The 14,748-nt window shown below is 48.0% G+C and overlaps 1 protein-coding gene across 2 annotated transcripts; it reads right to left on the reverse strand.

The window, feature by feature from the left end:
- Window positions 1–105: 105 nt before the first annotated feature.
- LOC133490789 (TNF receptor-associated factor 2-like) lies at window positions 106–14,677 on the reverse strand. Of its 2 annotated transcripts, none has more exons than XM_061801279.1 (11): window positions 14,476–14,677; window positions 12,105–12,320; window positions 11,911–11,989; window positions 11,562–11,660; window positions 10,219–10,380; window positions 9,547–9,621; window positions 9,402–9,476; window positions 8,118–8,675; window positions 7,095–7,272; window positions 6,506–6,654; window positions 106–6,285 (listed from the first exon to the last, which is right to left on the reverse strand). In XM_061801279.1, exons 2-11 carry the CDS (start codon window positions 12,290–12,292, stop codon window positions 6,067–6,069), a joined length of 1,782 nt encoding a protein of 593 aa, XP_061657263.1. In that variant the 5' UTR covers window positions 12,293–12,320; window positions 14,476–14,677; the 3' UTR covers window positions 106–6,066. The 2 variants fall into 2 exon arrangements, with proteins under 2 accessions (XP_061657263.1, XP_061657264.1); XM_061801280.1 differs by having other exon boundaries at window positions 12,105–12,361.
- Between the last annotated feature and the right edge of the window lie 71 nt (window positions 14,678–14,748).

The raw sequence follows: 14,748 nt of genomic DNA on the forward strand, positions 1-14,748 counted from the left end.
AAACCGTCTTGTGTGGGGTGGTGGTAGTGAACTGCTTGTTTTGGGAGTATCAAGATGGCGGATGGCCACTTCAGAAAAAACACCGACCAAGAACGCTTTCCCCAAACTTTTATTACAGACTGCAAGTTTCTTTTTTTTTTTTTTAGCGTTAACACATCAAATATCAACATCGGGAATACTTGTATGGCTCTTGACTTCAAGGTACACAAATTAAAAATACCCTGTTTGAACATGGAACTAATGCAAAGTGCACAAAATAACAAATTTCTTCCTTTCGACTGCATCACGTCACGCGCACAAGTGTTTGCTTTCAGTGTTGTAAAGGGTTTACATTCATATTACGTGGGAGTAAAATATGAGGATATTTTATTGGTGGGCACTTTTTTATTTTTCATTTTTAAATATATCCTCCGGTGCTAGTAGTGACCCATGCATTTACACACCCACGCGCTTTATTATAACACAAACAGCAGCTCAAGTTTACCAACTATTAACCATTTGGCAACATACAGTAATGTAGAGGCATAGAATAAACAAATCAAACACCTTCAATACAACATGGAGGTAATATTTGAGTTTGGCACGACACAAAAGGTTATTAATTTATTGTTTTTTTTTAAATACATGTAATGGTACTCAGGTTACATGCTTTGTTTTTATTCATCTACGAATATGAAACCACAAAGCGCACAACGTGAAATTTAGGTCATTTCCGCCGGCTCGGCGACGATATTCATGTGAGAAAAGTTCAAAGTTGCTTGCAGCAATGTAAACAAACAGCGCTAAATAAGTCCTGCGCGACCCCCCCACCCCTGTGGACCCTAAAAATATCATATTGCACCCGAGAAGATCTCACGCTGCACCAAAAGGGATCAACTGGCCTGTTTAAACCATCTTCGACAAACAAACACACAAAATAGATACGTAGATATAGAATCAATAGTGTATTCGGTCATACTATCTTTTATTATAACAGATTGTGCACGTCTGCACGCATATATAGATTTTATATAGGAAATTATCATATGGAAAAATACATATTTATACGATCGTTATACGGACTATAGGCCGGTACTTTGCGACGAGCGCGGCCAGATATAACATAATAGCTAACTCTACCGCATTCTCCTCCGAACGAATGGAAATAAACGGGCGGCGCGGGGCCGCTTTAACGGATTCAAGTCTCCCATGCACAGAGAGGCTTCAATGCCGGTCGAGAATGGTTTGAAAACAGGCCAACGGGACCCTTCCAAAGACTCAAAAAAAAATAATAATAAGAGCATTCAAGCCCACGAGCTTCAACGTCGATTTTGTAAGCGTAACAATCGCAATAATTGTACATTTGCACCCACGGAAAAAAGTACAGTGAACCCCTGCCATCTCGGCGCCAAGGAACTATGTTGCAGTGAGAATGGGGTGCTTCACGAGACAAAACGAGCCATATTGGTACCATGGAACTATGCCGTACTGAGGTGAGGAGTTTCGTCATCTTGTGGCGTCTTGGTGCAATGAGATATGTTGAAGCGAGTCAAGGTGCGTCATTTAGACAAAAAGTAGTGCTTTGACTGCACCTTGGAGCCAAGGAACTACGTTGAAGTGAGTTGAGAAATGTCACCGGACAAAAGTAGTGCTTAGCCGTCATCTTTGTGGCATCTTGATTTCAAGGAACTATCATAACGTGAGTTGAGGCACTTCGTTGAAACCGGTGCTTATGAAATTGTGGGGCTTGACCCGTTGTGATACTGGGGGGGGGAGGATCCTGACGCTTTATATACATTATACAGAAGTGTACATGCAGTATTTTACGGACAACAAGCTGCTACTTTGTTGTAGCGTCACGAACCCTGCGGCATATTCACGTAGGAGAAGAAGAATCTATCTCAATGGACCTTTCCGACCTGTCAATCACTCGTACAATAATAGCCAATCAGATAGCCGCATCGTCTTAACCCCTGGCTCGACACGCCCCTGCCGCCATCTTGTCCCACGAGCAATGCTGGTTGTCAGTAGTGTGCGCCTGCAAAAGTTTATGTTACGAAGAAAATGGTCCTCAGATGCGCTTGGGGAACGTGCAGTTCCGATGAAAGGTATCCTGGGTTCCATTACGAGCCGGGTCAAATGAATACACCCACTCACTTCTAAAGACTACAATATTACTCGTGAACTTTCCAAGTAAAAAGTACTCACCCTGTTTTCCATGCGCAGTACGATTCCACTATTTTATCCTGTTGGATTTCAATATGAAGTCTCTGAGGCGTCAAACTTTTTTCGCTTCGATCGCCGACGTTTTGCCGTAACTTTGTCCGCAATCTTAATTTCGTGTGCCAATCCTTGCGTGAAATACTTGAGACCTCTTTGTGAAACTCTCTCGGACAAGTCTGACGCATTTGGCATAAAAAACATACCCCAACATTAAATGGAATATGTTCTGTTCAGTCGCCATTTTGGAAGCTTGTGGGACATGGCAATGGGGGCGGAGCTTAAGGTCGCCATCGGAAAGGTCCGTTGCGCGTGGACGATGACGAAGCTACCTCGAGCGTGTGTAGTAAACTATATCCATCAGTTATATAAGGCCCTTATCCTCACAAGGGTCGCCGGAGTGTCGGCGCCTACCCTGGCTATCTTAACCCACGTAGGCACGGGGGAGAACGTTCAAAATCCATACAGGCGGGGCCGGGATTTGAACCCCAGTCCTCAGACCTGTGAGGCCGACCGCTAACCAGTTGTTCCACCGTGCTGTTAAAGTAAGTTGAGGAACTTCATTTCACAAAAAAAATTATTTTCTGCCATCTTGGTCCTGCGGAAGTGGGTTAGAATTCAAGATTTTGAAATGAGAAATGTTTTGGGATCATACTTTTGGGTATGTTAAGGGTTTGAACTATTAATAAAGGCAATTATGAATATTATTTGGAAGGAAGCATCTATGATTTGCACATTTTTCGGTCCCTAACCGTCGTGAATGGAGAGGGTTCACTGTACAACAGTCTTGAGTTTGTCTTTCTGTACATTTGCGCCCACAAAAACGCCGTCAACTACTAGAATCACGTCGGTACGCCGGCTCGGCTAGCGGCCGCGCGCGTCACGATTTGGACCCACGAGAACACGACGTTCCTTCTCTCGGTGAGCGGGCGTGCGAGGGGAGGGAACGGCGCCACCTGTCGAGATGCGAGCCAGCGAGCGTGATTGCGGGATTCCGGGGGGGGAGGGGTGTGGACTCGAGAGAAAAAAAAAAAAACAAAAACACAATGTCGGGCCTGCGCCTCGGACACCTCGCTAACTCCACTGTATCTTCCACAGATGTACCAAAGCACCGGTCGCAACACCCCGCCCCCCCACCACCACCACCATTACCCCCCCCCCAGCCCCCCGGAACGAGCACAAACTTTACACCAAAAGGGACGCTTCATTCTAAACCAGAGGTTCTCAAAGTTTTTGGGGTCCGGGGAGCCCTGACGGGGGAAGAACTTTTTCCAACGAGCCCCCTCGTAATCCTAGCTCCAATTAAACATAACTTTGTGCCATGTGATTATTATTTCAACTTGAAAACGTTATAACTCGTTTAATAAAAAGGACTTTAATCAAATTTTATGTCACAGCTATCATGTAACTATCTCTCATCATGCTGAAGACAAAGAAATAAGTGAGTTGAGGAGCTTGATTCGGACAAAGGTAGTGCTTTGCTGCCATTTCTTGCTATTTTGGTGCCAAGGACTATGGTGAAGTGAGTTGAAGAATTTCTTTGTACAAAAATAGGGCTTTGTGGCATCTCGGTGCCAAGAAACTACGTTGAAGTTATTAAAGAACTCCATTTAAACATTTCTTGTTGTTAGGAACAATGCTGAAGTGAGTAGAGGCGCTTCATTTAGACCAAAGCAGCGCTTTGACGTCATCTCCTGGCATCTTAGTGATTATATTGAACTGAGTTGAGACCCTGAAGGAAGTGCTTAAACAGGAATATTGGCGAGGTCCAGCGAATACTCGGTTCTCGAACGTCTTCGTTCTCGAACAAATCGGTTATCGAACGAAAATGTTGAGATTTTTTTTTGCATTTGTTTTCGAATAAAAATTGGTACTCGAATGCTTGCAACAAAACCCGGAAATAACATAACGCGCGCGGCCCGACCAGCTGACCCACGACGCACCTTGTTATCGTGTATAACGCTGACGTGGGAAATATCGATTCGGTTTTTGAACAAATAGCTTCTGAAACCGCCTTCTGGAACGGATTGTAGTGGAGAACCGAGGTTGTCCTGTACTTCCAAGCCGTAAACACTTGGCGAGGGTGCCTTTGGCCGACGTGTACAAGAACCGGAGCGCTAGAAACGTGGCCCGCATGGAGGGATGTCAGATTTACGGTTTGCTATACGTCCAAATCACACCAGAGCTTGAAAATGGTCCAAAGCTAAGATGGTTCTGGGAGTTTGTTTTAGTGCCGCGGAGGTTGCCAACATATGCACAGTAGCGATGCACATTTCTCATTGACACGTTGACGGGTCAGAAAAGCATTTTCTGCTTGTCTACAGCAATATCAGAAGTACTGATGTGCAGTATGTACATTTGGAACCTAAATTCTGATATCGATTCTGTAAAATTGTATTTGGTTTGTCCCCGATAGCAATTTTTCTTCATTTGTGGTGTTTTCCCAGTATATTTGTAAAGGAAATACGGTTTGGTACGTACATACGCCGCAGCTGCGTAAAAGCCGCAAGTGCCCACATTGAAACACGAGATATTTACAAAGAAAAACGGTACACAGTTTAACGCTAGCGCCACTGCACTAACTCTAACACGAGCGCCGCACTAACGAACGCGCTAACGCTAGCGCCGCACTAACAGGGCCGGTTTAAAAAAAATAGATACCGGTAAAAATCACTGAGACACGGCAGTAACAGGCTCGGACGGGTAAAAGTCACTTCCTCGGCACATATATTCCACCGGTCTCACTCTTACCTTTTCCGCTCGAGTGCCCCCTTTCGGCCGTTAGAAAAAACGCACAAATTAGCCACATCGCCGCCTAAACCGCGTGAAAAAAGCCGCGGCATGTTGGCCGGAAATTACGGGGAATACTTTTTTTTATGCGGCGGCAAATCTATGTTTATTTTATTTTGCATCCATCAACGCCTGAAGTTTACTTCCGATAAGCCGCTGAAAAACACTTTCTCGTGCAATTCAGGAAAAGCGTTTTCGAAATTTGTTTTGATATCATATTTGGTTAGGACAAACATTTGCGTATTTTTTTTTTTTTTACTCCAGGTGTGCACAAACTACAGTTAACTCTAAATAAAAATATATGAATAAGTTATTGCCGCGGTCTTGAGAAGTAGGGAGTTAGCGGGAATCGACTTGGGAAAAAATATCGTGCATATTAAACAATTACATATCTGCCCAGGTTCTTCAGAATCAGTAGTTCTGGCCTATGTACAGCAACGTGAAATCTATCGGCAAGGTGGCTCTGTGATTGGTTCAGCATTTATTGCAAGTTTTTCACCGAACCCCGGGTTACGGCCCGGGGGGACCACCCCAGGGGTCCGGGGACCCTAGTTTAGGAACCGCTTGTCGTCTAAACGACACACGCACGGGAAAACTAACGACTGTGCGCTTGTCGAGCTTCGAGGGACGTGAGGCGCCGGAGAGCATGCACGTGGCGCCGTGGGGCTAAAAAAAAAAAAACGAAGGGTTGAAGCCTTGTTGATCACAGAACTCCACGTTTGTCTATGCAAATGTACTCAACACCAGACCAGAGAGGCTCACAACACCGACAATCTCAAGACGAAGAAGCAGAAGACCTCACCATCCCCGGATTAGCTAGCGCCGCGATGATAAACCCGCGCCCGACGACGCGTCGGGCGTCCTCCTGCGAAAATGTTGCCGCGCTGGAAACAAACGGTGGGTGACGGACATTCTCACCGCAGTAACGGCGCCGCCCGGGGCGCACGTCCGGAACTCCCCCCAAGCGGCGGAAGGACGCCGTCGCCGCGCCCTGGAGGGATGACCTCGGGAGTCAAAATGCAGACCCCGGTCCGCTGGTCAAAACTGAACATCTCCTATGGCCCCCCCGGCGCCCCTCTAGAGCCCGGTGAGGTCCACGATGGCCTTGATGAAGATGGTGTCGTCGCGGATGTAAGAGTTTTTGGCGTCCAGTTTGGAGAGCGGGCAGAAGAGCGGGCAGCCGCTGGCGATGTTCATTTCGCTCACGGGCCGCTGGAAGGACGACGAGGTGACGTCGGGCCGGAAGGCGTCTATGATGTGCTCCCGGTTGCTCTGGTCCAGCAGCATCAGGGTCACCTGCGACGCGACAGACAAAGCGCGATAAAGACTTGACAGAATTGTCACAAGGTGGCACTTTTGTTTTTCTCAAATCAAACAATCTGTCAGCCATTTAACACGTTCGCTGCCATTGACGCATTTACAAGGCAAAATGGCGGCAACCGTGTTAACTGCGAAAACTGGCGGTGGTTCATTTTAACGGCAATGAATTATTTACTTATTGATTTGTACTATTCACCTTCTGGTTGAAGGGCCACTTGAGCAGCGCGTCGCTGAGTCCCCGCATCACCACAAAGAACAGGGACAAGTGGCTGCCGCGCCCCGTCCCGTCCCCGTTCAGATAGATCCGCAGACACATTTTGTAGCCATATTTGCTGGTGTAGAAAGCTGCAGGGGAACCAGACGGGATATCGGATAACTACTAGAGGAGGATGCAGTTTCGATTCATTTTCCTAAATATACAGAACCATTTTCATTCGTTTAGAATTGCTGTTCGGAGGCATACGTACTAGCGTAATTCCCGGCCTACAGAGCGCACCTGGTTATAAGCCTCGGCAGACAGAAAGAGTTGAACGCTAGCACGGCGCTAGGGTTAGCGTGGCGCTAGCGTTCAACTCTTTTTGTCTACCGAGGCTTATAACCAGGTGCGCTAACGCTAGCGCCGCATCACTGCATAAACCGCAGGGTTGAAAGCGTGTGAAAAAAGTCGCGGCTTTTAGGAGGGAAATTACGGTACTTACTTACTTACGGAAAGTTAATGAAGAAAAACTTTAATGTTGCTTCCACTTAAACGTTACACGCTTCATATTTTAGGAAGATGTCCCTACCTGGCGAGAACATGGCAGGGGCCCGACCGGCAACGGCGTCCTGCCTCTTTTTGGCAAAATCCGAGATCCTCCACACAAAGACGCCGTCGAACGTGGTGGCGGATATTTCCCTTAGCCGACCCTCCATCTCCGCTACCGTCAGGTCCTTCAGGCCCACCGTCCTTTCCAGCTGCCGCACCTGCGAGACCCGTTCTGGAGTCAGTCTAGGGCAGGGGTGTGTGAACATTTTCCTCCGGGGGCCACGTAGAGAAACAAATCCAATGCAAGGGGCTAATCAAACCAAGCTAAGCAATTATACATAGATTTCTACATGAATTTGTTTTGAAAAAACTGCTACATCAATAACAGTCCAGCCTCGGTTCTCCAGCCTCCCCGTTCTCGAACAAATCGGTTTTCAAACAAAAATGTCAAGATTTTTTTTGCTTCTGTTTTGAGCTTAAAATTGGTGCTCAAGCGCCGCCAACAAAACCCGGAAATAACATAACGCGCGGTGTAGTTTTTCTTCTTATCAAGGACTACTGAGGCAAGAAATAGGTCCAAAGTCCTGATCCCAAAGCTATCTGTGCCAAATGGAACGAAATCCATAATTTTGTAGAACTTCATCACCCCAATAAAGCCGAATGTAGCAGAGCACTGCGAAATTTTGATGTTGTGATGAGCCACTTCAGAAAAGTGCTTAAAAGACGGCAGAAACAAAGGGCACTAGAAAAAGGGGGGGGCGAGTCACCCCAACCAAAGAGATTTGATACAGTAGTTGAAGCATTTTATTATATAAAGTATTTAAACTATACATGTATTTCTACTATGCAGGTTATGATCAGGAAAAGCTAAAAAAATGCTTTAAAATGCCAAATCTTTTAGGCTTGGAACGCATTATTTCTTTTTCCATTCATTGTAATGGGAAACATCGATTAGGTTTTGGGACAACTCACTTCTCGAACCGTTTTCTGGAACGGATCGTGGTCTAGAACCGAGGCTGTACTGTACTTTCTTTTGACGTTCACGCCCCTCCGCCGGGCTGACCTTGTTACTCAGAGCCTCGATCTTGTCCTGGTCCAGCTTGTGCTGGCGGTTGCTGGCCTCCATGGTGGTGGCGAAGCGCTCCACCTCTCTGTTCAGGACGCACACCACGTTCTCGAAGGTGCCCGCCTTCACCTCCAGCTCGGTGCAGCGGCGGCCCAGCTCGGCCACCTTGGTCTTCTCGCTGTGGAGCTGCAGTTCCAGGGCCGCGCCCACCGAGCTGGGCAGGGGCGTGAAGGAGGTGGACACGGACAGGGCGGGGGCCAGAGCGGGAGGCGGGGGCAGGGGAGCCGGCGGGCCAGAGCCGGAGGACGAGGAGGCGCCGGCTCCCTGCACGGGAGGCCCGCAGGAGGAGGAGGAGGTGGTGCTGAGCTGGGAGACCCGGGCCTCCAGTTCCCTGAGGGACTGCTGCAGCTCCACCAGTTTGTGCCCCGCCACCTCCAGACCCTGCGGCTGCAGCCCCTCCATGCTCACCTTCATGCCCATGATGTAGTGCAGCAGCAGGTTGAGGTGCTCGTAAGCGAACGCTCGCTCGTGGTCGTGGGTCTTCTCCTTCTCCACCTGCGGGCCGGAAGGTGCCGGAGGGCGAACGCAAAACTCGGATTAGTCGGCGTGCAAACTCCACACAGGCGGGTCCGGGATTGAACCCGGGTTCTCAGAACTGTGAGGCTTTACCAACTGAGCCACCGTGCAGCTTTACGCCAATATACACATTTACAATTTTTTTTAAACTAACATAACAACATAAGACAAACATAATGTTAGAAATATTTTTTCACATTTTTTTAAACAAATAAATGACAAAGTCAATAATACAGTCAAATGTTTTACTTCACTGTTGTAAACATGAAGCGTAAAAAATCAATTTCATCAATCTTTTTTTTATTATCATTAATCAGCCAATTAATTGGAAATCAGAATTGTATGCTGTCATATATCGGAATCAGCTTGTAAAAAAAAAAAAAAAAATTAAAAAAACACATTGCTGAGTCCCTAGTCCGCATCTCCGAAATGTCACAGGAGGTTCTGCCATTTCGGGTTGAAGCGGCCATTTTAGGGTAGTAAGTCAAGGTACTGGTGTACTCCGGACTCTGGAGAACTTCACCGTGGGTAGGTTTGAATTTTGGAGTGAACGGTTGCCAACACGACAGCGTATACGTGCCCTGCGATTGACCCCCGGCCAGCCAAAGTCAACGTGCGCACGCCCCGGCTCGCCCGTGACTCCGACGGAAAATTCAGTTCTTCGGAATTGAGGCGATTCCGTTGAGCAAGACGAGGTCAACTCACCGACATGTCGCAGCCCACGACGTGAAAGCGACACGGCATCCTGAATTTGCTGCAGTACTTGATGTGGTCCACGTACTGGACGAGGTGGCAAAAGGTGTCAGTTGTCGGATCAGGAAGTGGAAGGGGGGGGGGACTCGGAGCTCACCTTCTCCCTCGGTATCTTCTTTTTGGCGCAGCCTTCGCAGATCATCGGGTATTTAGGGCAGATCTCGTCGTGAGCCTGATGAACAAACGGACGTCTCGTGAAATTGAGCCAAAATTGATTCCCGACGGTCTTATCGTCGCGTTTCTCTTAGCTGCACTGTTTCCGCTAGATCTGGACTCCAGACCGCGGGTGTCAAACTCAAGGCCCGGGGGCCAGATCCGGCCCGCCACATGATGTCACGTGGCCCACAAATGGCAAATCATGTTGATGTTTGTTCAAATCGGTGCCAAAATTTCAAATTGTCATCATAAATGACAACACTGAGATCTTGCAAGCATTTTTGTTTTACCTAAAAAAAAATCCATGACTGTTGATTCCTGATTCCAAAACTAGTTCATACATTTCTGTACATACGATGGATCAGTTAAACATTTTTTTTTTATGGTTTCACAGTCATATTGGCCGTCTGACAGAAACCGTAACTGCAAAGTGGCTCGCGATAAAAATGAACAGTCTTGACCTTTTTTTAGTCCAATCACGTCTCCGTCGTCATGGCAGACTGGCTTGAACTCTACTAGCAACGGGACCGTTTCCTGAAGATTCCCGGGAACCAAATCTACGGACCGACACTGCTCGGAACGCCGCGGTGTCGGGATGTGTTCTTTTCCTCACCTTGATGTTCTTGAAGTGAAAAGGTTCCTTGCAGTACTTGCAGTTGAGCGTCCTCTCCGGGCACTCGCGCTCGCTGTGGCGCTCCTGGTCGTTGAAGCGGATGCGCTCCTTGCAGGACGGGCACGGGACGATCATGAACTCGCACTTGCCCTCGTGGTTCAGCTGCGACGTACGACGCGCGGGTTAGAAAATCCCAGCCGTGTTCAACGGGGCGAGCGCTCACGGGCGTAACGTGACAAAATTGCTGCTGAACGAGCGGGTCGATTTTGCGACAACGGAAAGACCGGTGTGACGTTCTGAGCGTACATATTTGTGTACATCTTTTTATCGACTTTTGTTTTAAGGTTAGGGTCCCCGCGAAACTTGTGAGGATAAGCAGCTAGGAAAATGGATGGATGGGTTAGGTTAGGGTATAGCTCCTGTTAGCTCCCTCTGTGTAGAAGAAGGGGAACTATGAGACCGGGGGATTTCCCAGTACGCGTCTTGCTACGTACCCAGAGTTCCCCTGTTAGTAACGCATGCGCATTCATCACAAGCCGACAAGGAGACCGTCACACAGTTCTGAGGTCTCGGGTTCAATCCCGGACCCGCCTGTGTGGAGTTTGCATGTTGTGTGGGTTTTCTCCAAGCACTCCGGTTTCCTCCCACATCCCAAAAACATGCGACATTAATTGGACACTCTAAATTGCCCCTAGGTGTGATTGTGAGTGCGATTGGTTGTTTGTCTCTATGTGCCCTGTGATTGGCTGGCGACCAGTTCAGGGTGTACCCCGCCTCCTGCTTGTTGACAGGTGGGATAGGCTCCACTACTACCCGCGACCCTCGTGAGGATTAGCGGTGAAGAAAAAGGATGGATGGATGGATGGATGGAATGAGCAGCTGGTAAAGCATTGGCCTCACAGTTCTGAGGTCCCGGGTTCAATCCCCGACCCGCCTGTGTGGAGTTTGCATGTCCTCCCCGCGCCTGCGTGGGTTTTATGCGGGCACTCCGGTTTCCTCCCACATCCCAAAAACACGGATTGAACCCGCGTCCTCAGAACTGTGAGGCCAACGCTTTACCAGCTGATCCACCGTGCCGCCCCGGTTTCCTCCCACATCCCAAAAACACGCGAGATTAATTGGACCATCTGAATTGCCCATAGGTGTGATTGTGAGTGCGACTGTTTGTCTCCATGTGCCCCGCGATTGGCTGGCGACCAGTTCAGGGTGTGCCCCGCCTTCTGCCCGGTGAAAGCTGGGATCGGCTCCGGCACTCCCCCCGCGACCCTCGTGAGGATAAGCGGCTAGGAAAATGGCTGGCTGGATGGAAGGAACGAGCGAACGTCCCGACTTGTGCGACTCACCTCGTAATCTTTGACGGATCCCCTCCAAGAGCAGCTTTCGTTCACGCAGACGGCCGTGAGGTTTTCCACTTCCCGCCGGACGGCGTTGTCGGGAAAAGCCTTTAAAAAAAGAAGAAAAAAAAAGAAAAATGGGATTACTCGATTACTCTGGGTGTAACTATGGTAACGGGGGTATCGTGTATACAGTGACTTTGCCAATTTGGAATATTTTCGTTTCCTCAAAGTGACGTTAGATGACCGTCTCCCATTTTATTTATTTTTTGGGGGATTTATGTTGCTGATTTTCACTTATCCCAGCCGGGCTCTGCAAGGCCTCCGCTGGCGACAACCGGGTGCGACCGCTACTCACGCATCCTTGTTTCAGGATTGACGTGGCCTCTTCGAAAATGTCCTCCTTGATGCAGGCGTTGCATTTCTGCGGCCCGTTGCTGCAACCACAAAACACTCATTTGCAGACCCACAAAAAAAAATACCAATAATTCTCACGAGACACATTTAATACAAAAATTTGTATTCTTATTCATTTTTTTTTGCTAAACGCACCTGATGGCCAGGTTGAAGCAGTACGAGCAGAAGCGGTGGCCGCACTGCGCCTGGAAGGGTCGCCGCAGGATGTTGTGGCAGGACTTGCACAGGTGCTTGTCCTCCAGCTTGTTGCCCAGGATCTTCTTGGGGAGGCCCGGCTTGTTGCTCTCCATGGACGACGGCGGCGAAGGCTCCTGGGCGGCCATCCCGTCCGATCACCCGCGTTCGCGCTTCCTGGATGGGGGACGAGTCCGGAGATTAAGACGAAAATAAAACTGTAAAAACACAACAACAACAACAAAAACATATTGATTTTAAAAGAAGCGGCACGGTGGAGCAGATGGAAAGCGGTGGCCTCACAGTTCTGAGGTCCCGGGTTCGATCCCGGACCCGCCTGCGTGGAATTTGCATGTTCTTCCGGTGCCTGTGTGGGTTTCCTCTGGGTGGGCACATCCCAAAAACATGCAACATTAATTGAACACTCTAAATTGCCCCTAGGTGCGATTGTGAGTGCGACTGGTTGTTTGTCTCTATGTGCCCTGTGATTGGCTGGCGACCAGTTGAGGGTGTACCCTGCCTCCTGCCCGTTGACAGATGGGATAGGCTCCAGCACTCACCGCGACCCTTGTGAGGATAAGCGGCAGAGAAAATTGATGGATGGTCTTTAAAACAATAAATTCAGGAAATTACAACCAAATAAATGTCTTAAAGTTAACCAAACTGTGCCAGAACATTCTAACAAATAAAATCATGATGTTAAAAGAAAAAAAATAAAACAGAAAATTTGCATCGTATTATCATACTCCTCACGATGAGAATAAAAGTTTGAAATGACAGAAAAACGTTGGAATATTATCATAGGTGCATCAATTAATTGATTAACTGGCAACCAATAATTATCAAATTAATTGCCAGCTATTTTTATCCATCCATTTTCTTAGCTGCTTATCCTCACAAGGGTCGCAGGGAATGCCGGAGGCTATCCCAGCTGTCAATGGGCAGGAGGCGGGGCACACCCTGAACTGGTCGCCACCCAATCGCAGGGCACATAGAGACAAACAACCAATCGCACTCACAATCACACCTATGGGCAATTTAGAGTGTCCAATTAATGTCGCATGTTTTTGGGATGTGGGAGGAAACCGGACTGCCCAGCCGGAGAAAAGCCACGCAGGCACAGGCGGGTCCGGGATCGATCCCGGGACCTCAGAACTGTGAGCCCAACACTTTCCAGCTGAGCCACTGTGTCGCTATTTTTATTTGCGATCAATTGTTTAGGGTCGTTGTTTATCATAAAAATTGTCCAAATCTTCATTTTCGGCCTCTCAAGAGTAAACATTCTCCGATTTCTGTCATCCTCCATGAAAGAGGATGGATTACTTTTGAAATCAAAATAAGACAATTTGCTTCAACTGTTCCAGCAAGCAACGCAATGAATCAATTTCGGGGAAAAAAAAAATAATAGTCACTTGAGCCTATTATGACAATAACGGTTATTTGTAGCTGTAATGTGTACAGTCATCGTGAACGTGACGCAGCCTCAAAGCCTGAACTAGTAACCCTTTTCCCTGCTAAAAATTTTCTATAGAACATTTCTGAAGAACTATAGAACTTTAGGACCCAAGTCCTACAGAAATTCTATTGTTACGTACAAATATCTCTAGAAAATCACAGCCAAAGTTCTATAGAACAAGTTATGTCCAAATTCTATGGAATTCTATAAATTTCTATAGAATTTTTTTTAGCAGAGTTAACCCGCTAAGCAGTAGCTAAGAAGCAGCAATAATCAATAATTGATAAGTAGTGAGCAGAAAGTGAATGCACAATCAATTTTCATCCCGTTATTATTTGATGAATCAAACGCGTTTGTAAAATCCTGACAAATCTTAATGTTGAGAGAATAAAGTGGGGAATATATTACAATTAAAATCGTCGGGAAATGAAACTGCAAAAAAATAAAAATAAAAGGAGTCAGGATACGACAAGAAAAAATGCAAAATAATAATAATAATTGATGATTTCGCCATTCCACGTCTGTATCGTTATGTATTTGATGAGGTGTAGCGTTATCAATAAAGTTTTGTTGGATGCGCGGCGTTTTCGGAAGGAAATGGAGTCCACTATTGTGTCGCTAGCATCTTTGTTGCCTCGAGCCGCCCGCGGCCTTTTTCTTGTTTACATGTCGCTTTCCTAGCCGCCCGCCGCCTTCCATTGTCTCCCTGTTACCAAGCCGTCGCAGCATCCCCGAGTCACCAGAAAAGGAGAAGAGAGAAGAGAGAAGTGGTACCCGGAGGTGGAGGAGAGAGGATGGGGGGGGGCGAATAAATAAATAAAAAGACATCTCTCTCTCTCTCTCTCTCTCTCTCTCCCCACCGCCTCCGCCGCTTACCAAGCAGTCCGCTCCGGGTCTTGTTGGGTCTCTTAACGAGCCGCCGCGGCCCGCCTGTCCTCGTCCCGAAGCTCGACGTTGCTCACGGACGCGTCGACGGCGGCCCCCCCGGCGCGTAGCGACAAGGCGGACGGCTGGCTCTCCGGCGGCGGCGGCGACGGCGGCTGTTTTCGTCCAGCGTCGCCATTACTCCCTCCGCGAACGACCGCCGGTGACGTCACGCGAGGGGGCGGGGCTGAACCGCACATCACTCAACACCCCGCAGCCCCCTCC

This window comes from Syngnathoides biaculeatus, chromosome 17, assembly GCF_019802595.1.
Source record: "Syngnathoides biaculeatus isolate LvHL_M chromosome 17, ASM1980259v1, whole genome shotgun sequence".
Lineage (NCBI taxonomy): Eukaryota > Metazoa > Chordata > Actinopteri > Syngnathiformes > Syngnathidae > Syngnathoides > Syngnathoides biaculeatus.